Source organism: Panthera pardus, unplaced genomic scaffold (genome assembly GCF_024362965.1).
Source record: "Panthera pardus isolate Hobbes unplaced genomic scaffold, ASM2436296v1 HiC_scaffold_12, whole genome shotgun sequence".
NCBI lineage: Eukaryota > Metazoa > Chordata > Mammalia > Carnivora > Felidae > Panthera > Panthera pardus.
The window spans coordinates 15,975,048-15,998,448 of record NW_026526677.1 but is presented as its reverse complement, the minus strand read 5'-3'; the positions used below and the strand labels follow the sequence as shown (position 1 = coordinate 15,998,448).

The window sequence follows — 23,401 nt, the reverse complement described above, 5'->3', positions numbered from 1 at the left end:
CTTTCCTACCTCTTGGGGGGTGGGGGGAAGGGTGGGGCAAGCTGGAGCTGTTTGCTACCAAGCTCCGTTTTCTATTAACTAAGCATCCCGCCCATCTGGGCAGGAACAGGCTGAGGGCTTGACAAGCAGGGAGCCAGGCTTCTACTGCCAACAACTTAAGATTCCACTTTTCCATGGGATGGAAAGGTCCTGGGAAGTCAGAGCCAGCCCCTCCCTGTTTAGCATTGAAGGCTGACACACAAAATAGGAAACGCCTGAGCCGCCTGCAGTGGAAAGTTGGAGCTGCGGTGTGTGGCAGGCGGATGCAGGAGCAGAGAGCAGCTGGGGAGAGAAAGACTCAAAGGACGTGGTGGGGCACAGCTAGGACGATGCAGTTCCTGGATTGGCTAATAGTAGCCACTTGCCTTCTCCCTGGGGTAACTGCAACCCAGCACTATCCAGGTACCTGGGCTTTAGGGTGGGGTGGATGGGAACCAAGGAAGGCTGTCGGCTGACAGCAGTTAAATTTGGTTCTATCTGAACCTAGCAGGGCCTAGAAACTGTGGGCAAGGTGGGTACCAGACTGACCTGTGCAGCACGTGGTAATGGTCTGGGCCCCAACCCCAGAATCAGAAAGGTCCAAGTGAAATGAAGGGAGGTAGTCCTAGGTGCCCTCAGTGCCAGCCCTGGACAGAGCTGGGCAGTGGCCTTATTCTAGGTGTGCAAAGCAGGACCTCTGGACCTGCCCTGGGCTTGGGACAATCATTCTAAGGGCTGGGCAGCAGACCAGAGTGAAATGAAGGAAGCTGCAGCAGACAACCCGCCTTGGCCTGGCTTCCCTGGCCTCCACATGAGCACTACTGAGGAGCAAGGAAGGAGCAGGTTCCTCCAAAAGGGGTCCTCGACCTTTGGGGAGAGTCACTGACACTATTTTAGATCACACTGTCCCAGATGATTACAGGGAGGGGAAGTGGGAAGTGAAGTGTCTTGTGACCCAATGGTCTGGAGCTCTTTGCCAAGGGAACTGCAGAAGTTCAAGGAGGAGTCCTGGACACTTGCCGAGGTGGTATCTGGGTTTGGGATGATGATTTTGGGATCACAAGACTTATTCCTGGGAGGGAGGATGTCAATGTGCATGTGTCTGTAAGGAAAGGAGGACATGGGGTGGCACTCCTACTCTTTTGTAGATAGAAGAACCTCTTGGCATCCCTACCAAGGAGCTAAGGGGCACTTCTGGGAGGCTGGGGTGTTCAGGGTGGAGCTTGGCAGGGGCCTGACTCTTTTCTGCTGCCCCAGGGCAGCCCATGAACAGAGCCAGCGTGGGAGGTGGCCTGCAGGAGCCAGAGGCCCCGGAAGTGATGTTTGAGGTCTTTCCTCCAGCCTGGGATATGGGGGTGGGAATGTCCAGAGGTCCCTAAGCTCAGGGTTGGGAAGGGGGATGTCTTAAGCTGGGCCTGCTGGGGGAGGGGGGCCACCCAGCATGGGTCCTACTGCCTGCTTATGCCCCCCCTAGCCCACTCTTGCTCCCTGCCCTGCCCCCACCCCCAGGCCCCAGCCCACCCCTTACACGGCTCCCCTTACAGCTGCTTTGGGCTGGGCTGGAGCTGGATGTCATAGGGCAGCTGCACATCCAGGACGAGGAACTGGCGTCCACACGCCCAGGCCGCCGACTCAGGCTCCTCCTGCAGCACCACGTGCCCAGTGACTTGGAGGGTGCTAAGCAGCGGCTGCAGCAGTTCCAGGACCTGCGGAAAGGGCCTCCTCTTAGCCCTTGGGACTTTGAACACCTGCTCCTCACAAGCCTGTCCTGTGTCTACCGGCTCCATAAGGCTAGTGAGGCTGAGGAAAGAGGTCGCTGGGCCCAGGTCTTCACCCTGCTGGCACAGGAAACACTCTGGGACCTATGCAAGGGTTTCTGCCCCCAGGGGCAGCCCCCTTCTCTGGGACCCTGGGCCTTGATCCTTGACCCCTTTCCCTGACTCTCCCCAACTCCTACCCCAAGCCAGACCCACCCGGGGCAGTGTTCTTTCCACTGTGTTCAGATCTCTGGCCTTGGATTGTACCCTGGAACCCACTTTACCCCTTCCCCATTTTCTTCCCTGAGCCCTGGCAGGCTAAGAGCCTGGGTCTCAGGCAGCAGGCACAGACTCGCGGGTGTGTGTATATGTGTGTGTGTATGTGTGTGTGTTGGGGTCAGGGTTTTTTAAGTCCAACCAGTGCTCGGAGTCCCTGAGCCCCAAGTTCCCCATTTGGACTAGCCATAGACTAGACATCTTTAGTCCTGTCTGTTGGAGGAGGAGAAGAGGAAAGCAGGTGGAGAAACATTACCTTTTCTGGAGGGGGCGGGTGGAGACAGGGAAGCGGATATTTTTTGGTCCATCTCAACAAGGCTCAAATGAACACCTCGAGTGGGGAGTGAGGCTGTGAGGGCAGAGACAAGCTGAAGCTGGCTACTGTAGCCCTGATCCTGTGTAGCTATTCCATTAAATGTTCTGTTCTGGCCTCCTGGAGCCTGTGTCCTTCTATGCCAGAGTAAGTTGTTTAACCCTTGTCCTGGGCAAAACACCCTCCCTGTCCTGGGAAGGCAGGTGTTGGGGCAACCAGGTATCAACTCATTCCTCACACGCCCTGCTAGAAGAAGGAATGTTCTGTTTCCTTGAATCCCATCCTCCCAGAAAGTTAGCAGGGTGTGGCCCCTTGTCACAAGAAGGAACCAGCCAGACCCTAAGAATGACGTCGTAGATCAGTGGGAAGGAGTTACAAGGATTTGAAGGGGAGGCCCGCAAGGGGTCGGGTGAATAGGGTTCAGTTTAATCAAATTCCCATCTCCTCGCCCTCCCAGCGCCTGACCAAACCCTGCCTTCTGCCCTCCGACTCCCACCCCCCGGTTTGCAGTAGTCAGTGCCTTCCCGTCCCGCCAGCCCGAGACGACAGCGTCGCAGACAAGACAGAGCGCAGGACCCCGGGCAGACAGGCGCCGACGCAGGCCCACTTTATTGGCAGAGTCAGCCACACTGGGCGGGCCGTCATGCTCGCGCCGGCGGGGCTTTCAGGCCACGGCCCGGCTCGGCATACACGCCCCGGGCCGCCCCTGGGCTCCTCTCCCGGTCGGGGTTCAGAGCTCCGGCGGCCCGAGGCCCGGCGGGCCGGCGGGGGCGAGGTCGGGGTACACCAGGAAGCCGGAGAAGGTGATGTACTTGCCGTGGTTGCTGTAGGCGCCGTAGCCGTCGTGGTCGTGGCTGAGCAGCCAGACGGCGTCGCCGCGCCGCAGCGCCAGCATCACGCTCTGGCTCTGCATCTCGCGGCGCCGCGACGCGCCGTCGTCGTAAATCATGGCCTGCACCTCGTCGCGATTCTTCATCAGCTTCACGGACAGCGTCTTGCGCGGCAGCTTGCCCAACGTGAAGGAGAAGAAGTAGGCGCCCGGCAGGCGGCAGCGGAACACGCCGGCCGCCGCGTCGAAGTCGCCGCCGATGTTGACGAGCTCGGTGTCGAAGGCGAGAGGCCGGTGCCGCGGCCCCGGGCCGGCGTCCGAGCCCACCAGGCTGCGCGTGCGCGCCGCCGAGAAGGCAGAGCGCGGCTCGGGGGGCGCGGGCGGCCCGCGCGCAGGCGCGTCGGCGTCGGCGTACACCAGGTAGCCGCTGAAGGTGGCGCCGGGGGCTCCGAGAGCGTACTGCGGGGCGCCGTGCAGCCGCAGCCACACCGTGTCGCCGTAGTCGAGCTGCAGCATGGCGCTCTGGCTGGCGGCGCGCCGCGCTCCTGGCCGCCGCTGCTCGTCGAAGGCCAGCGCCTGCACCTCGTCGCGGTTGCGCACCAGCATCACCGACAGGCTCTTGTGCGGGGCCTTGCCAGCCGTGAAGGAGAAGAAGTAGGCGCCGGGCACGCGGCAGCGGAACTGGCCTGTGGCCGCGTCGAAGTCGCCGCCTATGTTCACGTACACCTTGTCGAAGGTCACCGCCATCTCCGATGTGCCCTCCAGGGGGGTGGTGCGTGCCGCCGAGAAGGCAGAGCGCAGCTCCGTCGAGCCCGGAGCCGGCTCCAGGGCCCAGCAAGCGGCAGGGCCCAGCAGGCCCAGCAGGAGTAGCAGCATGGTGCCTGGGAAGGGGGGCGGGCAAAAGGGGGAGGAGGGTGGGCGGTTTTGCGGGGGGCGCCTCCAAATGCCCAGAGTTCCGAGACTGGGAGACGAGTTATCTTCACAGCCCTGCCCTTGACCTTGACTCACAACTAGGACTCGGTTTCCTACAGACTTGGACTAGATCAGCGGTTCTCAAACTTCGGCCGGCCTCAGGGTCCGGTAAAGAGCTTGTTAGAACACACATTGTTGGGCCCCCACCCCCAAATTTTCATTCACTAGGTTTCGGATGAGGCTTGAGAATTTGCATTTCTAACAAGTTCCTGGCAAGGCAGATGCCACTGGTCCAGGGACCACACTTTGGGAATAACCATTAGATTAGGCCAGTGAGTCTCCTTTATTATTATTATTGTTATTATTATTATTATTATTATTATTATTATTATTATTTTGTAAGCACTAAACTGAACCCCTTTCTCAAGTGAAAGCTCACACACCTGTACCACAGGTCCAAGCAGAAATGCTTTAAGAGGCCTATAGTCCTGTCAGCTGGGTTTACCCCCTCCCCACCTTAGCAACACAGTGGACCGTCAGGGGGTCTCTGAGTTTCCTTCAGCCTGGTTTGCTGCATTTTCTGTGGCTATACTATGGACCTCAGCCTGCCCCTCACTCAGGCACTAGCTCTCTGTACTGATGTCCTCCCTGGTGGCCACTGTTTCAACCCCCATCTGGGCAGGACAGGACATAGCTGCTCATTGACCCCTTTCCTGGCCTCTGACCCACTCAAGGGTCAGCTCCCACTCTGGACTCCCCAGGGGCCCTTCTTGCAGCAAAGAGGCCAGAACAGTTGGGCTTTGACATAGGTCCCTCCCCCCAAGAAAGCGGAGGAAGAGACAGTGACTCTTCCTCTGGGCTTGAGGGCTGGTCACTGAGGGGAAGGGGAGAACGAGGGGCTGCTGTGAATAGAGCAACGGTTCCAGCAAGGTTTTGGCAAGATTGTGAGCTCAGGAGCTTTGTTTCTCAGCAGCCGTGGAGTGAAGGACTGGACTCCGTTCCTGGCTCTACTGCTTAAATGCTGTGAAACCTAAGGCAAGTTCCTTAATTTCTCTGGGATTGGCCTTCTTTATGTAAATGGGGAGGAGACCTGCCTCACAATCTTACTGAGGGTGCTCTGAGATAGCAGGTGTGAACATAGTTTGCGAAGGGCATTGTTGGCCAGGTGTGCAGATGCTTCTGTTCTCGGCCTTGAAAAAAGTACTCTGATCAAGTTCTGGACATAAGGAATTAGGGACTCAGTAACTCCTCTCTCTGGGAGCTTGTGAAGGCAACACTTAACTCCACCATGCTTCTTAGTAGGGCATAGGCTCTGGGGCTTGAATACCCAAAAGCCCTGAAGTGGAGACAAAGCAGGAAAGAAAGTGAGCTGGCAACAGCCTAGGATTTGGGCTTCCATGGGAGGTGCCCCGGGAGTGTGTGTGGTTTGGTGTCTCTTAGAGACCCTGGGGCTTGCTGAGAAGGGTTGCCAGGTGCAGTTGCACCCTACACAACGCCGTTCACCTTAGGGTGCGTGGGCACTGGAACCTAGCCCACATTCTACTTGCCCGATGGTGCGGAGCTGCTGCACCTGGGGAAGGAAAAGTGTGCCTCTTTCTAATTTTCATAATAAAGACCCCAAGTCCCCTAACCTAGCTGAACATTCCAGAGTACATGCCTTTCTTACAAAGGCAGCCCATGGGCTAGCCAATACCCTTGATGAAGGCAGGGAAGAGGGAGGGGACCCGTCTACGGTGGTGAAGATTGCACCTCATGAGTATTCCCTTTTACAAAGTTCTTTGGACACATCTGGTCTCACAGCAACCCTGCAAGGCAGGGGGCCCTTTCCCATTTTATAGATGAGAAAGTCAAGGCCCAAACAAGGGGAAGCATTTTGGCCCAAGGTTACCATGCCCACTGAGGCAACCTTGAGCCAAGGTCTTTCGGTTCCAAATTCAGTATGCTTTTCTCTCCACCATCTTTTCCTCCTAGACATATATATTTCCAGCCAACCTGTCCTTAGCCTCAGTTTCCCTTTTTGCAAAAAGAGGAGGAGAGGTAAGTGAAATGAATCTTGGGATCCAGGGCAAAGGAGAACGAAAGCAAAAAGCAAATAAAACCAACGAGACAAGCAGAAACTCTAGCGTTTTGCCTTCTGGGAGTATGGGAACATCACTACTCTTCCTGACCCTGCTCCTCCCCTAGCGGGTCCTACCCCAGGAGCACCTGCCCACCCTGCCTTCAACAATCTCCCTGCAGAGTCTGGTGCACCCCACGAGGGTCAGAGGGTGTTCCTGTGTGTGTACGGTACCCAGCGTCTGCCCATTTCTCACCCACCACTGTCCACTTCCCAGGTTCCCTAGGTCCCCATCCCTCTTTAAAACCCCTTCCCCGCGCAGGTCAGAGGTGGGAGGGTGTCAGGTGGGCCTCAGAGCTCCAGGAAAGGAAATGGCTGATCCTGGCTCTGCCCAGGTGAGGCTCAAAATAATCATCTTCAAAGAGAAAAAACTGGGACACACAGAGCTGGGGCAGACCCAGAGCCCCGGAACCGACGGGGGAGGTGCCGCGATGTCAAGCTAAGGGGATCTCAGAGCCCCGCTCCCCGCCAAACCCCACTCCCCAATGACCCCCTCCCTCAAGCCCCGCCAGAACCTCCTCCCACCTTGAAAGCCCCTCATGTTCCCCCAAAGATAAGTCCCCCTTTTACAGAAGCAATTAATCCTTTCTCCTGAAAAAATAAATCTCTCAGGAAGGGGTACCCCAGACCTCCCCCCATCCCATCCTTCCTTCATCCATCCCTTCGGAGTGAAAGCCCTTGAGCCTCTTTGATGAAAAGGCTCCCAGGTCCTCCTTTCAGCAAAAAAGGACCCGACTCCCCCGCGCCTTCGCCCACCCCCGCTTCCATACGGGAGAAACCTCGGCTCCCCGCCCGGGAGCTGCCCTCACCTGGCTGGGGGCGGCGTTCGGGTCGGGTTCGCTCCGAGCCCGCGATCCGGCTCCGGGCTCCGGGCTCCGGGCGGGCGCCGGGGCTGCGCACTGACCGCCCGCGCTGCGGCGGGGCCGGGCCTGGCGGGGGCGGCGGCGGTGGCGGCGGCGGCGGCGGCGGCTGCGGGGCGCTGGGACCCCGGGACCCCGGAACCCCGGGGCGGGCGCGGGGCAGCGAGACGCTGGGGAAAAAGGACGGCTGAAGAGCGAACCGAGCAGACCGCCGGGAGGAGTGGCAGGGGAGCGGCGGGAAGGGGGAGAGGGGAGGAGAAGGGAGAGGGAGGGGCGCGCCGAGGAAGGGGGGCCGCGCAGGGCCTAGGGGCACCGCACGGAGGAGGCCCCTGCGCAGGCTGTGCAGAGCCCTGGGCTCTTCCTCATCCGTGACCTCCCTAGAGCTTCACCCTCTGGCTCCACAGAACACGCATCATCAACCCAAGTTAGCAGATGGGGAAACTGAGGCCTGAGGCAGAGGCCAAACTGGGGGTGGCCCAGGGCACTCTTCAGGCGAGCCTCCTGTCTGGTTTGAGGAGAGGGGACTGCAGCAGGACACCGACTAGACAAGCCCCTGGGCTGCAAGGACAGTAGAAGGTGAGATTTGGGCTGGGACAGATGTCCAGACTGAGTGACACTGGAGGAGGGGGGTCTGAGGAAGAGCAGGATAAAATGGGTCAATGTCACCAGTAAAGAAAGGGCTTAAAGTGACCTCGTTTTTCTTCCTTACCTCCGAATCTCAAAATTCCCATTGCTGCTTAGGAAGGAAGGAGGAAGACCAAGCCCCCAGACACCAAAGGGTCAGCCTGGACCCCCTGGGGAGGGGATGCAAAGGAAGGGATCCTTGGGGCAGAACTGGGATTTGGCTGAGCGGGCTGCTTCCAGGGCGCCTGCAAGAAGGGAGAAGGTTGAGAAAGGCACTGGGAGGGCTCAAAAGGGCCTGTCTGCAGAGGGCCAGCCTGCCTAGCTGGGGCCAGCGTCGCAGAATCTAGTGGGACATCAGGGCTGGGAGCAGGTGTCTTCCCGCACCTCAGCACTTATCAGAGGCCCCCAAAGTCCTCCGCTCTGGGCTTTGATCCCTGCAGCCCTCTTGGACCCCCTCATCGGGGCTGCTGATCTCCACAACAGCTGTGGAGCTGTCCCCCACCCGGCACTCAGTAAGTGTTGACTGAGTGGATGGCTTTAGAAGAGGCCGCATTCTCAGCTGTCAGGAGCGGATGCCCTCCACCTGCACCTGGTTGACACAGAAGGCCTGTGCTCTAGTCCCTGCTCTGCCACAGACCCTGTGTGTGGACCCAGAGAAGCCTAGTGCCCTGTGAAGCCCTCTGTCCTCTGGACCTTTCCTTCTGGAACTCTCAAAACTTGTGTGACCCCAGTTAGTCTGATGCAGGTTAGTCCTCACGAAGGCATTGATAATGATAATGGGCTTATTAAGTTTTCGTCAGGGTGTTAGGTGAATGACGAATGAATACGTGCCTCAATGGAAAGAAATGAATGGAGACATTTTGGACTGAGCCCTGGGGGTATTTGGGGCCTGGGGTAAAGCACCTGTCTAGTCCCCATTAGATCATGACTGTCCCCTTCACCAGTTTGAAAAGCTTGGGTCACAGGCCTATGGGAGGGCATGAGGCAGGGTGAGTTAACATCCCCCAGGGAACCCTAAACCAAGCAGGGTCCAGGGGATAAACACTCCAGGTTTCAATCCCTCGGTAGGACAATTCCCAATTGCCAGACATGTTCCAGTCTCAGAGAGACTCTAGCATGAAATTGAAGTTGCCCATGTGAAAAACCTACTCATCTCTGTATGCTTTATTTGCTTTCCTCCCTTCCTTGTCTCACTGCCCCACTCCTTCACCCTGCGTCTTGGGATCACCTTTTGAACTACTTGCACCCAAATCTTTGTCTCAAGGTGTGTTTTGGGGGGAACCCAAACTAAGACAATGAACAATAACTGGGTCTTAAACTGTGGCAAGTGCTTTTTCACATCCATTACTTTAATTTTCTTAACATCTCCTGAAGTACATACCATTTACAAATGAGGAATGAAGAGGTTATATGTGGGGGCAAGATTCAAATCCAGGTCTGTTTAGCTCTAAGACCAGGTCCTTAACTACTATGTTCAGCAGCCTCCCTAATTCTCTGATCCTCTTTGGGTCTTACATTTTCATCTGTAAAACAAGGGATGGGCTCTTGAGTTTGAAGGGAGACAAGGTACTCAGTTTCTTCTGAAGCTAGGCATGGTCGAGGAGGTGTAATCAGAAGCTGTTGGGAGAGAAAGTGCCTGAAAGGGATGGACTCAGCTCAGAGGCCCTTTATTTTGCCCTCCCTTTTCTCTTCCCCCTTTTTGGAATGTATACACGAAGGCTGGAGCCCCAGTTGCCATCTTGGGCCAGGAGACACAATGAAGTGTTCTAAGGTGCAGTCTTAGGTAGGTGCTCAGGAAGAAGCTGAGATGAAAAACACCTAGAGACCCTACTCTCTAGGAGCTAATCATTTAGTGGGAGCGGCTGGATGTGGATTGAAAGAATCATAGTGGGTGGAAAGAGATCAGCTCCAAGAGGGAGCTACAAAGTGTTACAAGAGCTCAGAGAGGGAGAAATTCCACTGGAGGATTAAGGAAGATGTCCCAGAGGAGGCTCTCTCTCTTTCTCTTTCTTTTCTTTTTTCTTTTCTTTCTTTCCTCTCTCTCTCTCTCCCTCTTTTTAAAAATTTTAAGTAAGCTCTACACCCAAAATGGAGCTTGAACTCAGAACCCTGAGATCAAGAGTCACATGCTTCACCAACTGAGCCAGCCAGGTGCCCCATAAAGAAGGCGATTTCTTTTTCTTTCTTCTTTCTTTCTTTCGTATTTGAGAGAGAGAGAGCACAAGCAGGGGAGGGGCAGAGAGAGAGGAAGAGAGAGAGAATTCCAAGCTGTCAGTGAGGAGCCCGATGCAGGGCTCAAAGGAACTCACGAACCATGAGATCATGACCTGAGTGGAAATCAAGGCTGCTGAGCCACCTAGGCGCCCTGAGAAGGCGATTTCTAGATAATGGCAAGGATTTGACAGTGAGATGGAAGAGTGAGGGGTGGGATCCAATCAAAGGTAAGAATAGGAACAAAGGTGTGGAGGTGACATAGACAGGGCTTGGGGAGGAGACCTCGCATGGCTCAGCTCAGGAGGGAAGGGGTTGTGAGTGGAAGCTATGGCAGGTGAGCTGTGTGGGCTTAAATGCCGAGCTAAGGAGCTCGGGCTATCCTGCAGCAGAGGGGACAGTACTCAGAGCCGTAAAGATTACTCTGGCTGAAAGACAGGAGACCGAACCAGGGAGACCTGCAAGAAAACACTCGAAGTGTGCAGATGAATCTAAACTATACGGGGCTAGTCAGAAAGGAAAAGCAAGGGAGGACACGGATGGGAGAGAGAGTGAGACTCAGCGACAGAGAGAGAGCACCCGCACCAGCTCACAATTTAATTAGCTTCCTGGTTTGCCGGTGGATTACAGGGGAATTAGCAGAGCTCAGAGACTAGGGACCTTGCTGGGAGTTGAGGGGAAGTTAATGAGAAAGACAACAACACGCCCCAGGGAGAAATGATAGAGGAGGAATTGTTAGCCCCGCAGAGAAGCCGGCGGGAGAGACAGATGTCAGGGCGCAGAGTCTCCGCCCTGTTCAGAGATTTCAACCCACTAGGGGGATAGAACTTAGCGCTCCTGGGTAGGGCTTCCGGCTCCAAAGCCCAGGGTTCCAGGAGTTCCTGAGTGCCTGGGAAATGAGCCCAGCCGGGGAGAGCTGGGACTGGCTGTGAGGATCAGGTTCCCAACTCTGCCTTGGCCTTTTCCCAGAGGGGGAACTGAACCCCCAGCCTCCTTTTGCAGATAGACAGGTTGAGGCCCTGGATGGGGAGGTGACCCGCTCCTGGCCGGATGTGACAATGGCATTTCCCAAAGACAGCTGTGACAGTATCTCCCACCCACCCCCCCATGCTCTTTTCATTCTGTGACCTTGCCACTCCCAAGAGGAGGACTTGGGTTGGTCATAAAGGGTGGTGCTGCCTCTGCCTGGTGCTGAGGCTCTATCTTGAAACTATCATGATGTGAGAAAGCCCAGGCTCCATGGAAAGGCCACATGTAGATGTGGTGGCCAACAGCCGCCCCCAGTACCACCTCCCAGATTTGCAAGGTCCAGTACAAAATATAAATGCTGCGCCTCTTGTTCAAAAATTGAGAATTTATTTTTTCGGGGGGGGGGTGGGTATCTGGGTGGCTAAGTCAGTTGAGCATCTAACTTCGGCTCAGGTCATATCTCACGGTTCGTGAGTTCAAGCCCTGGGTTGGGCTCTGAGCTGACAGCTCAGAGCCTGGAGCCGGCTTCAGATTCTGTGTCTCCCTTGCTCTCTGCCCCTCCCCATGCTCTCTCTCTCCCAAAAAATGAATAAACATTAAAAAAAATTAAAGTATTTTTTTAAGTTTACTTACTCTGAGAGACAGCCAGCATGGAGGAGGGGCAGAGAGAGAGGGAAAGAGGGTGGGGGAGGGTGGGGGGGCGGGGGGTGAGAATCCCAAGCAGGCTCCTCACTGTCAGTGTGGAGCCCAACTTGGGGTTTTAACTCAGGAACTGTGAGATCATGACCTGAGCCGAAATCAAGAGTGAGACACTTAATTGACTGAGCCACCCAGGTGCGCCCACCCCAAAATTAAGAATTTAAATGGTGACAATAGAGCATTCAACCAGGCATTGAGCCCTTGGAAGGCTGCATCCCAAGAAGCTGGCCCTGACCCTAGCGGGGGTTCCAGCGTCGCCTGCTCACGGTCTGAGGGAGCCTTCAAGACCACTCTGTGCCCAGCCACCCTGCCTGCAACTATGTGCCAGGCTGACAGGGGGTAGAAAGGATTGTTTGGAGCTGTAACTTTTGGGTTACTGTAGCAGCAGATAGAATACTGGGGGCTGAAACTGGGATGAAGACGTGGGACAGTTCTCCCCAAACCCAGGCTCATTCTCTGAGCTGCTGGCACGAGTTCTCTTTGGTCCATGTTGATAGAGAAAACCGGAGGTACAAATAACTCCCGACCGTTGGAGACCCAAATCCCGTACGTTTGGCCATGGAGCGCTGTATGTTGACATTGTGACACATCCCTGGGGGTGGATGTCAGCTTTTCAATTGGAATAAGGCTGGGACAAGACCCACTCTTCCATGAGCTAAAACAGTGGTGGCAGTGGCCTTGGCAGGAGACAACAGTTAGGTCTCCGTGACTCGCAGGAGCCTCAGGGAGTGACAGGTGCTGGGAAGGAGAGGAGGCAGAGAAGGAAAGGAAAGGTATGTCCTGCCAAGGTGGGGAAGGGAGAGTATCCCTGTGGCCCCGTGGCATGTCGATCCCTGTTTCTGACAATAGTGTCCTTTGAGGACAGGCATTGCATTCTGATTCTGACTGGGGGGTGTGCGCGTGCGTGTGTGCGTGTTTCGTGGCGGCAGCGGTGCGGGTGGGGTTTGAATCACTTTGCTTGTGTCTTCCAGTGCGGTGGCAGCCAGTGGCCGGTCAGGAGGGTCCTGGGTGATTGCTGGGGAGAGCTGGGGACATGAACATTGCCCACAGCCCAGCTGAGTGACGGTTGGAGGAGGAGGGGAGGGGCAGGGAGAGACATGAGTGACACGGAGCAATTTATCATTGCCACCTGTTTTTTAAAGAGTAGCCAGGGGCGCCTGGGTGGCGCAGTCGGTTAAGCGTCCAACTTCAGCCAGGTCACGATCTCGCGGTCCGTGAGTTCGAGCCCCGCGTCGGGCTCTGGGCTGATGGCTCGGAGCCTGGAGCCTGCTTCCGATTCTGTGTCTCCCTCTCTCTCTGCCCCTCCCCCGTTCATGCTCTGTCTCTCTCTGTCCCAAAAAAAAAAAAAAAAAAAAAAAAAGTTGAAAAAAAAAAGTCTTAAAAAAAAAATTAAAAAAAAAAAAATCAAGAGTAGCCAGAGGAAAAAAAACACCGATAAAGTGCAGTGGGAGCACTAGGAAAACAGACTAATTCCAAGCGGAGGGAGTCAGCAAGAGATAATGAATGAAGTGGCACCTAAAGAAGTCATGAAGTCTGCGCTAGACCTTGACGGGTCCAAGAGATGGGAAAAGCATCCTGGAGAAAGGACAGGGAGCAGGGGAATCCCCCAGGAGGCGATACAGCTATGGTAAAGAGCAGTGACTGGCATCGGGCGGCTTGGGTTTGAATCCCAGCTCCGTCGCTAATGGTGTGACCTCAAGTTCCCCCACTTGTGACATTTGGACAAGAAAAGTATCTGTACCTCATTGTCTTGTCGACGGCATTGAAGGACATACTCAATGTAAAGCACATATGAGTATTACACACTCAGTGTAAATACATTCAGCACAGAGCCCGGCCTGTTGTAAGCACTCAGTATGTGCTATCACTACTGCCTGGTGTGTTTGAAAAATGAAGAATAATCTTGGTGTGGCTTGTAGTACGGACTCCAGGGATGTTGCCAGGAGGCAGGCCCAGAAAAATGGGTTTTGAGTTTGATCATGAAGGATTTTAAGTGCCAGGCTAAGCTGTCTAGACTTTATTCTGGTAGCCAGTGGATCTCAATCCTGTCTGACCTAATTTCTTTTATTGCAAGTATTTTGTAATGCCTCCTTTCCTACGTTGAAATGAAATTCATAGAGAATGAAGTCTATTGGCACATAATTTCAAAAAAAATCAAGGTAACGCTCCAAGTGTGATATAAAGGAGAAAAAACAATTTTAATAAAATGTTTTTCAGTAACGCAAATACTTTCACATTGCCACACTAGAATAAATACCAAATAGATGGACGTTCATACTTCTAGCATAGAATCTTCCGTAGAATCACCACGAGTGCAACAACTACAAACACAGGCGGATACAAAGGTGCGCTGTCCAGAGCCCCCAGTACCATCATTATGTCTAAAACAGTGAATGATTCTTGGTGAAACTTCAGACAAAACAAATTACAACCCTTCCTCAATTTACACGGAAGTTATATTCCTTGAAAATCCAGTGTACGTTAAAGTTATGCAAAAAGCTTGTTTCGTATGTAGAAACAGTGTGTGTGTGTGTGTGTGTGTGTGTGTGTGTGTGTGTGTGTGTGTGTGTTGTAAGGAATGAGAGCTCACGTTTCACTTTATCAACTGTCCTAAACATGATAGGACGTCTACCATTCCTGGCTACTGCTCACGAGATGCCAGGAGTGTCCCTCAATCATTGTGACAACCAAAAACGCCCTCCTACATTTCCTAACCACCCTCACCTCCTGCTTTGGGCAATATGGGATTAGGAAGGGGCATGCTCTCTCCTCTTGGATTTATGTAACCTTTTGTGAGAAGACGATGCTTAGAGCTACTGCCACCATCTCACAACCATGTGGGGGAAAGTGTGGGACAAAAGCTAATACACTGGGGATGACAGAATGGACAGAGATGTCAAGTATCATGGTACTTGATGATATCACCGAGCCACTGACTTAACACATTCTGGATTCACTCTATCTATGGACCTCTCCTTATGGGAGAGGAGAAATCCACTTTTTGGTTGAGCCGTTGTGAGTTGAATCCTCTGTTTCTTTCTTTCTTTTTTTTTTTTAAATGTGTATTTATTTTTCAGACAGGGAGGGCACAAGTGGGGGAGGGGAAGAAAGAGACAGAGACAGAGGATCCGAAGAGGTGGGCTCTGTGCTGACAGCAGAGAGCCCGATGTGGGGCTCAAACTCATGAACTGTGAGATCGTGACCTGAGCCGAAGTGGGACACTTGACCGACTGAGCCACCCAAGTGCGCTGAATCCTGTTTCTTGCAGTTAAAAGTATTCTAGCCTTTACAAGTTAGTTCCCCCTCTCTGAGTCTTCTTCACAGTCTAGGGCCTGTGAGTCTCTGAAGGGAAAATAAGACGGTGTGGGGACTAGAATGAAGGGGTCGGGAAGGAGTTGGAAGAGTCCACCTCTTGCACCGGTTATCTGGGAGGAGAGTGAAGGAGGAGTGGACTCAGTCTGGGTAAGATGATGAGTGGTTCCACGTCGGGCATTTAGATCACACAAGATTTTGTGGATGGAAAATTAGACTTACATAGTATCATCAGTTCGGTAAAAATACAATTACGCAGGAAAAGATCAGATGAATAAACACCAAAATATTTAGTTATTTATGGTAGGCTCAGTGATGTTTATTTTTCCGTATATTTTTTCTATGTCCCAAACTTTTTACAACATTTATTGATTTCATTTGAAATGTAATTTAAAATATCAATAAACTACAATTTCTCTCAAATGTATCAAAAGATGTAGATCCGTGGAATGGAATGTAAAATCCAGTATTAGAGTCAAATACATACTGGAATTAGAATATTATAGAAGTGGGATTTTAAGTTTGTTTGTCTATTTATTTTTAATAGTCTCTACACCCAATGTGGGGCTCGAACTCACAACCCCAAGATCAAGAGTCACATGCTTTTCTGACCGAGCCAACCAGGCGCCCCTAAAAGTGGGATTTTAAGTCAGAGAAGAAAAGACACACGATCAATAAATTGTATGTAAACAATGTGTAGCCATTTGGAAAAAAGATAAGTTGGATCCATACATCACGTCTTATACCAAAACAAGTAACAAATGGATCACATACTCAAATGTAAAAATGAAACCAAAAACGGACTGACTGAAAGAAATCAAGTGATAACTTTTTTAAATTTCAGAGTGAAGAACTTTTTTAAAAATAATTTTTAAAAAATGCTTATTTTTGAGAGAGAGAGAGAGTACAAGCTGGGGAGGGGCAGAGAGAGAGGGGGACAGAAGATCTGAAACAGGCTCTGTGCTGACAGCACAGAGCTTGATGTGGGGCTCGAACTCACTAACAGTGAGATCACGACCTAAGCTGAAGCCGGAGGCTCAACCGACTGAGTCACCCACGTGCCCCCAGAGTGAAGAACTTTGAAGTATGACACAAAATCCAGAAGTCATAAAAAATATTAATGCATCCATTTTCCTACAGCTCAGAAGAGAAACATATTTACATGGCAAAACTGCCAGAAACAAAATCAAAAGACAAACTACAAGAAGGAAAACATATTTGTAACTCATATCACAAAGAGCAAATGTCTTTAGTATATAAAGAGTTCTGAGGAAAAGACAACTCAGTGGGAAAGTGGTAAAAAATATAGTAAAGAAAAAAGAAACTACAAGTAACTATTAGAATAAAAAAATCACAGTAAGATGCCACTATTTTTTCGACCCTCTCAGGTTGTCAAAGAACAGCAAGGTTTATAACACACTATTGGTCTGGAGGTGGAAAAACACATTCATACACTGCTAGGGGGAGCGTCAACTGGAACAGTTCTGGGCAACTGGACAATACCTACAAAATTTAAAAGTATACGTGCTCTTTGACTCAGTGGTTCCACTTCTCGAAAGCTGTTTCTCGGATACTTGCCCGCACGTTTGCAATGACACGTTCTTCACTGTAGTATTGTTTGTCATTGCAGAGTTACCGGAAATAACATACATGTCCCGCAACAGAGGACCCACTGAATAAATTCTGATATATCTCCACACAATAGAATACTATGCGCCCTTTACAGAAGAATGACGAATCATTTCATATATGGGATGTAAAACAATGTCTAAGATTTACTGTTAAGAAAAAAAAAAAAACAACAAAAAACAAAGTGCACAGTATACAGTATGCGATCACTTAGGTGAAAAAAAAAAGGGGATGCATTTGCATCGACTACCTCTCAGGGGATCTACTATAAACCATTAACAGGAGGCGGAGTCCTCCTGGGGAGCGAGGCATGGTTATAAGGAGGGAGAGTTACTTTTCAGTCTCATCCTTTTGCACCTAAAATAAGAAGGGGTGGGGAGAAACCACTGTCTGTTCTGGTAGCTACTCCATTCCTACCGGTTTCTGTTCCAACAGACATTGGCTGGAAGCCCTCAGCCTTTTCCACGGGCACCAGCATCAAGTCAAAATTCCTTCACTCTGTGCTTGTGCAGCCGATTAAAAACTAAAAGAAAATCTAAATGCAGGTCTTTCCAAGACTGGAAAATGCCACGCTGCTGGCTTTGAGGATGGATGAAGAAGCCACAAGCCAAGGAACACAGCAGCCTTGAGAAGCTTGGCACGGCGGTGGCATAATACGGCCCTAGAGCCTCCAGGGGAAATGCAGCCTTGCCGACCCCTCCATCTGAACCCTGTTAAGACCCATCTCCAGACTTGCGGCCTGCAGAACTAGAAGACAATACAGCTGTACTGTTTTAAGCTAAAATAAATAGATAAAAGAAACGCAAGTGTTTCCACTGCTTGTTAATTCATCCCGTTAGTTTCAGCCCCCCCTTTTCAAGATATTTTAGAATCTTGATTCTGACATCCAAATGTTAACTTTCCCTCCCAATAGCAGTGCCATCTGCTAATATGGTGAGTGTAGCAGGCACGGAAAACTACTGAGCTGACCAAATGCACAGTCAGAAGCAGGGAACTGTAAGATTTCTCCCCAGATGTGCATCAAGCGAGTAACCAACTGGGGGGAAAGGGAGGGGTACAGTGATTAACGGGCTATAAATCCCCCTGACTGGGCCATCTCTGAGATCACGGTTTCCCTAGCTGTCTCCTCAGTCGGGAAACATCTGATGTCTAACTGGAAACAAGGCACACCACATACAGGGAATTTTCCTAGTGGCCATCCAAATAAATAATAGATTATTGTTGGTGTTGTCATCTACCATATCTTGTTCTTAGCGAAGGCACCAATTCTTTTTCTAGGTGTTCTCAAGCCCACAGTTTAATATTACATTCTAGAAAAAATCCGGGGGGACTTCACCTCAAATATACCTACCTCGAGTTTCCAGAATCTACCTTTTCCTCTTTTCTCAATGTCAGCACATCTGCAACCTTCAGGCACTGTGGCCTCTTTCTTTTTCTCCCCCGCGTTCTGACCTCCCTTGGCAAGGGTTCCAGGATCTTATCTGCAAAGGCTTTTCAATGCTCTGGGACTTGCAGCTCATTTTAAATGGCGAGGTGCTTAGGCTTTTCTCTTACTACCTTCTATTTGGAGTTTTGATGTCCTTTAAATTATATTTTGCTTTACTCGACACAATTTAGTAATGCTTTCCCCCAGGGGAGAATGAAGCAAATCGGGGCTGAGTGTTTTGCTTTCTGACTGCTAACCTGACACCTTCAGCCCCAAGTGGAACCCTATATAATAAATTCTCTCTTTATTCCTCTCGCTCTGAACATAACCAAAGGCATCTTTTATTGTCTGCACCTTTTCCAAGTCTCAATTTGTCCAGGACTTCCCTTCCTTCCTTCCATCTCTTACACCCTCCCTTTTGATGTTTGGGTCTGTCAGAGAGCTTTCTATAGAGCCAAGTCGGTCTCCTCAGCTCACCGCCTTTTACTGTGCAAGGATGTCCGCAGAGGGCTCGTCCTAATTTTCCATTTTAGAGCCTTTTATCCCTCTCATGCCACATGCCCACTGAAGTCTCTAAACGTGGGATCGTAACTTTTCTCCAACCTTTCCAACTGATTTTCTAAGACGATTCATCCATTCATGCCATGCCCTACGCTGCCCTTCCTTCTCCATCCAACTTTCTCCTGTGGTCCCTGGGACACCAGCTGCACCAGGCAATTCATTTCCTTGGTTGGAAAAGTGAGCACGGGGGTGGGGGGCGGGCAGCTCCCTGGTAGCTTTCTCTTCCCACTGAGAGGAAAGTGTACTGATGCACGTAAGCATTTCTCAGCGGCTCAGCTAGTAGCTGTGCGGGGCTGAGGCTGCCAGAGCAGGGGCTCTCCCAGCCCGGTGCCATCCTGCCCTCTGAGCACGGCCGGGCAGTCAGGAGTGAACTCCCCCGGGGACAGGGCTCCCAAGCGCTCATCTGTCAGTCTCACTCAAAGGCTCCTTGTGACTGGTCTCCCCCAGGTTGGCAGTGAGCTGCAGAGTCAACTGCACAGGATCTGGAGTCAAACGTATCTGGGTCTAAATTCTAGCGCAGTTCCTTACTAGCAAGCTGTTCGAAACTGAGCTCCACTTTTGCACGCCTCAACAAATGGTATTATCTGGCTGACGGGGTGACTGAAATAATCTGTGTACATTCCGGTGCACAGCTTTCACATCTACCCCTGTGCTCATCTCAGGTGCATGGGTTTTCGGAGGTGCATATACGCCCTTGGTGGACTGTTTCCCTTTCTATTTCAAACTGTTTCCTTTGGTCAGGCTGTGGTGTCTTTACTTGAAGAACCTTCCTTGGATGCGCCATGCTCCTCGAGCTCAAAGGACATAGTTCCAGTGGGGGTGGACCCTGGATCCTGACCCCTGCAGGCTGGGCCTGTGACCCAGGTCTGGCCAGGAGAGTGGTGGAGTACTCCAGACAGACTGAGTGGTTTACAGATTGACCTGTGTTTTGAGCCAAAGTCCTCCAGGGGATTTTTACTGGGGCTTCCCTAGAAGATGTTTGCTTGTTCTCTGGAACTACGAGCTCTAAGAAATCACGTGAGCAGAGCTGTCATTTGGCTTCTTGCTGCGATGCCGAGGGAGCCTGTGTGGGAAACCAGGCAGACGGGCCGGTGGGCCGAAGGGATGAGAATGGGAACCCTGATGCCCGTGTTTCACCGCTGGATTAACCACTGGCCACTTGTGACGTGGGCCAATAAATGCCTTTTCTTAATGAAGCCAGTTTGCTGGGCTTCTGAGTATGCAAGCATGACCTACGCCATTGACCCTTTCACTCGTAGAGTCACGAGTTCCCTCTCATCAGGTCTCACGTTTGACTCCTCATTTAAGTCTGCTCCCCTGTATCTGTGCAGACAAAATTAGCATATACATGGCACACTTAGAAATTCCTCAGACTTGCAGACCCAGGTCTGAATCCTGGCTTTGTCATTTACCAGTTTGGAGTAGGCGACATAACCCTTCTGAGCTTCACTTTCCGCAGGAAAACGGGGATTACCTGGGGATTTTTGCTTACGTGGGTGTTTTGCGGGTGTGGGCTAATACACGGGCAGGACATGTAAACAGACCACCGAAACAATCCTACTATTAGGTGGTAGGTACATTTATGTGAGTTCTCAATACCTTTTACTCTGCCCACCGGTCTACAGATCCTGAATTCACTAGTGTCTCCCACACTTCTTCCCACATCACATCTCTCAGCCACCAAGGTCTCCAGGTTTATCGAGGACAGGAACTCCGCAGGCTTTGGGAAGAGATGGGAGAGGAGGAGGTGGACGGGAATTTCAAAGTTCGAATGGAGGAGAGGTGGAATCAGGCTTGTTTAAAACGTTGGCGACTGCAGAAGTTGACACCCACTTGCTACTTATAAATATCCCTGTCTCTCAGCTTGGCTCCGCCTGCACGAAGCTTCAGTGGAAGATAACAGAGAGCAGCTGCTGCTAGGCAAACATGTGCGGCGCAGGGGAGGTGGCAGGAGGAAAGCTGGGACTGGCTCGTGCTCAGGGTGGAATGATCTAAGGATGCGAGGGGAAGTCTTGGGCAGCTGGGTCAAAAAGGGCATTTTATCCGTCGCTGGAGGCCCGTGGAGGCAGAGAGACGCCGTGGGGTCCGCCATCCCCCCGCCCCGGGGCGCGCTGTGGAGCCCCAGCTTTATCTGGTTAGTGCCTCCTGGCCCGCGCTGGCGGCAGGAAGACAAGATAGAAGGCTGCTGCCCGGCAGAGACGTACACCCGGGCGCTGGGGTTGCGGGGATGACAAAGTCAAGAGGCATTTCTGGGAATCCAGCTGGGACTTCTCAGAAGCAGGGGGAGAGGCAGAGAGGACTCGAAGTCTTCTCCAGGATTTCCAGTCTGGGAAACAGGGCGACCACGAAGGGTCGAGTCAAGTTCGAGAATGCAAGCACCACCAGGGCAGGCTTGGGGAGAGGGGCTCAGATGTATCTCGGTCTGAGGTTCCCGAAGGACGTCCATTCATTCAACCCTTACTGCGTCCCACGTCAGAGTCCATTCTGGGTGTTCATTTCGTGGCAGAAACACAGCTTAGAGGAAAGGGTAGGGCTGACAGAGACGCAATGTCCCTTGCCCTCAACTCTAGGTTCTGCTGACCCTGTGACCCTGTCCCTATCGTCTGTACTTGTAAAGCACCCCCCCTTTTAATCTTTTAAATAACAACAGCTCCCAAAACCAAATGTACCCCATCAGACACCGCGCTACGTTTAACACTCCAATAAGAAAAGTAGTATTCTCATTTTAGAGACGAGGAGCCCGAGGCTTAAAACCATCAAGCGACTTGCCCAAGTTCGCACGGCTGCTAAGTGACAAGGCTGGAAATTGCTCCCAGGATCCTCAATGTCCTTAAAAAAACCACCTCAGACGCCACTCCTTCGTGAAGTCCTCCCCGAGTCCCCCCGACAGGCTGTGAGCGTGCCCTCCCGTGGATCCCACGGGGCTTGGCTTCAGCTTCTGCTGGCACGCAGGCTGCTCTGTGCAAGCCACACGGCGGGCGTGGAGATTCGGGGAGGGCCCTTGCAGCACACCAGGCTTTGCTGCTCCACACATGGTTCCGTTTAATCCTCCCAACATCCCTAGCTTTTATGTCCTTGTCATACTGCACCCCTCCCTCACTGCCCAGCAAGTGCCATGGGACGGGATTTGTCACACGCCTTCGGTTCCCCGCTGCCCCCAGCACAGGACCGACTACGTGCGGGCTGTGCACTTGGTAACTGAGCGCTGCACTTGCAGACTCTAAACGTGGGCCTCCTGGGGGAGGAAAGGCATGAGATGGAGCTTTCCAGTGGGAGGTGAGCAGTCTGAAGTGAGGTGCGGCTCTGTTCTTTCCATTTTCACCCTCCTTATTCGTTTTCAGCCAAAGCACATTCTCTCCAGTCTTTTGACGCCAGGAGGGCAGGGCCGCAGACTGGATAGGAAGCAAGTAGGTACAATTCTCTCTTGTCCCTATCTAACCTCTGGCTCCTTCTGCTGCTCTGGAAACAAACCGCAGTACCTAATAGGTTTTCCATGAAAATGTAGCATTACTGGAAGAGTCCGTTCTGGCTGCCTTAGCAAGACAGGAGCTGGCGCTGGGGACTTTCTCACCCGTTGCCATGCTGCAGGCTTTCGGAGGGACAAGGTTCATTCCATCATCCACTGTCCCTCTCAGGAAGGTGGGGCGTCTTGACCAGCACCCCGGGTTCACATTTCTCTCCCTCTTTTCCTTGCTGCTCTCTAAGCTGTCTGCTCTCCCACCGCATTTAGGTGTAAGGCACTGATCTGCATCTATTTGAAAGCATCCTTTTTCAGGGTTGCAGTGAGGTGGTTCCAGAACAATTGTGGTTTTAATGCAAAATCTGCCTCACTGGACCCAGCCAGGACAGTCAGGGCCTGGACCTCAGAGGAACCCACTTATGAGACCAAGGGAAAATGGGCTTTTCAAGACTCTGGCTCCTGGCCACACAGTCCCGGCAGACTAGCAGGGCATGTTGGGGAGGCTTCACACATGCATTGCTAGGGGCCCTCCTCCAGACATCGTTTTAGGCAGCAAACGCGAGGAAGCTGCTGGATATGCACAAAGGTATTTGGAAGGAAAACACTCAGTTACCTTATAAAATTAATCGCCATTACCATCAAAGATATTTTCCTGGAAAGAAGGTATTTTTTGGTTGGTGACAAAAGAATCTTTCATTCACAACTTTCCCTCTAGGGCAAAAGCCAGAATGCAAGATTCTGGATCATTCAAGTCTAAAGAGACAGGAAGATGAGAGATCAACAGGGGAAAAAAAAAATTAATGAGAAGTCACATGTGACATCTTTAGGTAAGCCTAAAGGTGATGAAAAACATGTATCTTTGTATCTAAAAAACAAAAAACTCCAAAGACATAAATCACTATGGCACTTAGGGAGGCAGCCTGAATGAACCCATTCAATATGCTGGGATATTCTAGAAGAATCCATCAGAGGAGCTGACACGTAAATCACTCTCCAGAGATGTTATTCTCCAAAGACAGTAGGAGGCCACATACATGGACTGATGGTACTCCTAGGAATGCTGACTGTGCGGTAACTCAGCTTTCCATCTACATAAACTTTTGTAATGGTTGGGAAAGTAATGGCGATCATTTCTATTTTTGGTTGTTTCTCATATTTGTCATTCTGCAGAGGCAAGACCTTTCTACACTTCACTCTGTGGGAGGCATGTTCTTTGGTTTTCTCAGCATTTCATAGCCTTCATGAAGCAGAAAACATAGCTTGGACTTAAAGACTCAGATCTGAATCTAACTCAGAATTACCTATGTAATTTTGAGTGAGTTACTAATTTTATTTCTAAATTTTCTTTCTCATTTTCTTTTTTTTTTTTTTTAAACGTTTATTATTTATTTTTGAGACAGAGAGAGACAGAGCATGGACGGGGGAGGGT

The 23,401-nt window shown here is 51.7% G+C and overlaps 2 protein-coding genes across 2 annotated transcripts; one reads left to right on the top strand and one right to left on the bottom strand.

Moving 5' to 3' along the window:
• Positions 1-64: 64 nt before the first annotated feature.
• Positions 65-2,481, top strand: FAM180B (family with sequence similarity 180 member B). Its single transcript, XM_019412449.2, has 3 exons — positions 65-441; positions 1,276-1,346; positions 1,563-2,481. The coding sequence occupies exons 1-3, from the start codon at positions 174-176 to the stop codon at positions 1,956-1,958; spliced, it is 735 nt and encodes a 244-aa protein (XP_019267994.2). The 5' UTR covers positions 65-173; the 3' UTR covers positions 1,959-2,481.
• Positions 2,482-2,948: 467 nt separating this feature from the next.
• Positions 2,949-7,145, bottom strand: C1QTNF4 (C1q and TNF related 4). Its single transcript, XM_019412447.2, has 2 exons — positions 7,031-7,145; positions 2,949-4,074 (listed from the first exon to the last, which is right to left on the bottom strand). Exon 2 carries the CDS (start codon positions 4,067-4,069, stop codon positions 3,095-3,097), a length of 975 nt encoding a protein of 324 aa, XP_019267992.1. The 5' UTR covers positions 4,070-4,074; positions 7,031-7,145; the 3' UTR covers positions 2,949-3,094.
• Between the last annotated feature and the right edge of the window lie 16,256 nt (positions 7,146-23,401).

What these genes read in the sequence shown, in the direction of transcription:
- FAM180B (XM_019412449.2), top strand. Translation starts at nt 174, where the DNA reads ATGGGATGGAAAGGTCCTGGGAAGTCAGAGCCAGCCCCTCCCTGTTTA. An exon ending in TGCAACCCAGCACTATCCAG is followed by an intron (nt 442 to 1,275) that starts GTACCTGGGCTT and finishes CTGCTGCCCCAG; the next exon opens with GGCAGCCCATGAACAGAGCC. An exon ending in CCCCGGAAGTGATGTTTGAG is followed by an intron (nt 1,347 to 1,562) that starts GTCTTTCCTCCA and finishes CTCCCCTTACAG; the next exon opens with CTGCTTTGGGCTGGGCTGGA.
- C1QTNF4 (XM_019412447.2), bottom strand. Translation starts at nt 4,069, where the DNA reads ATGCTGCTACTCCTGCTGGGCCTGCTGGGCCCTGCCGCTTGCTGGGCC.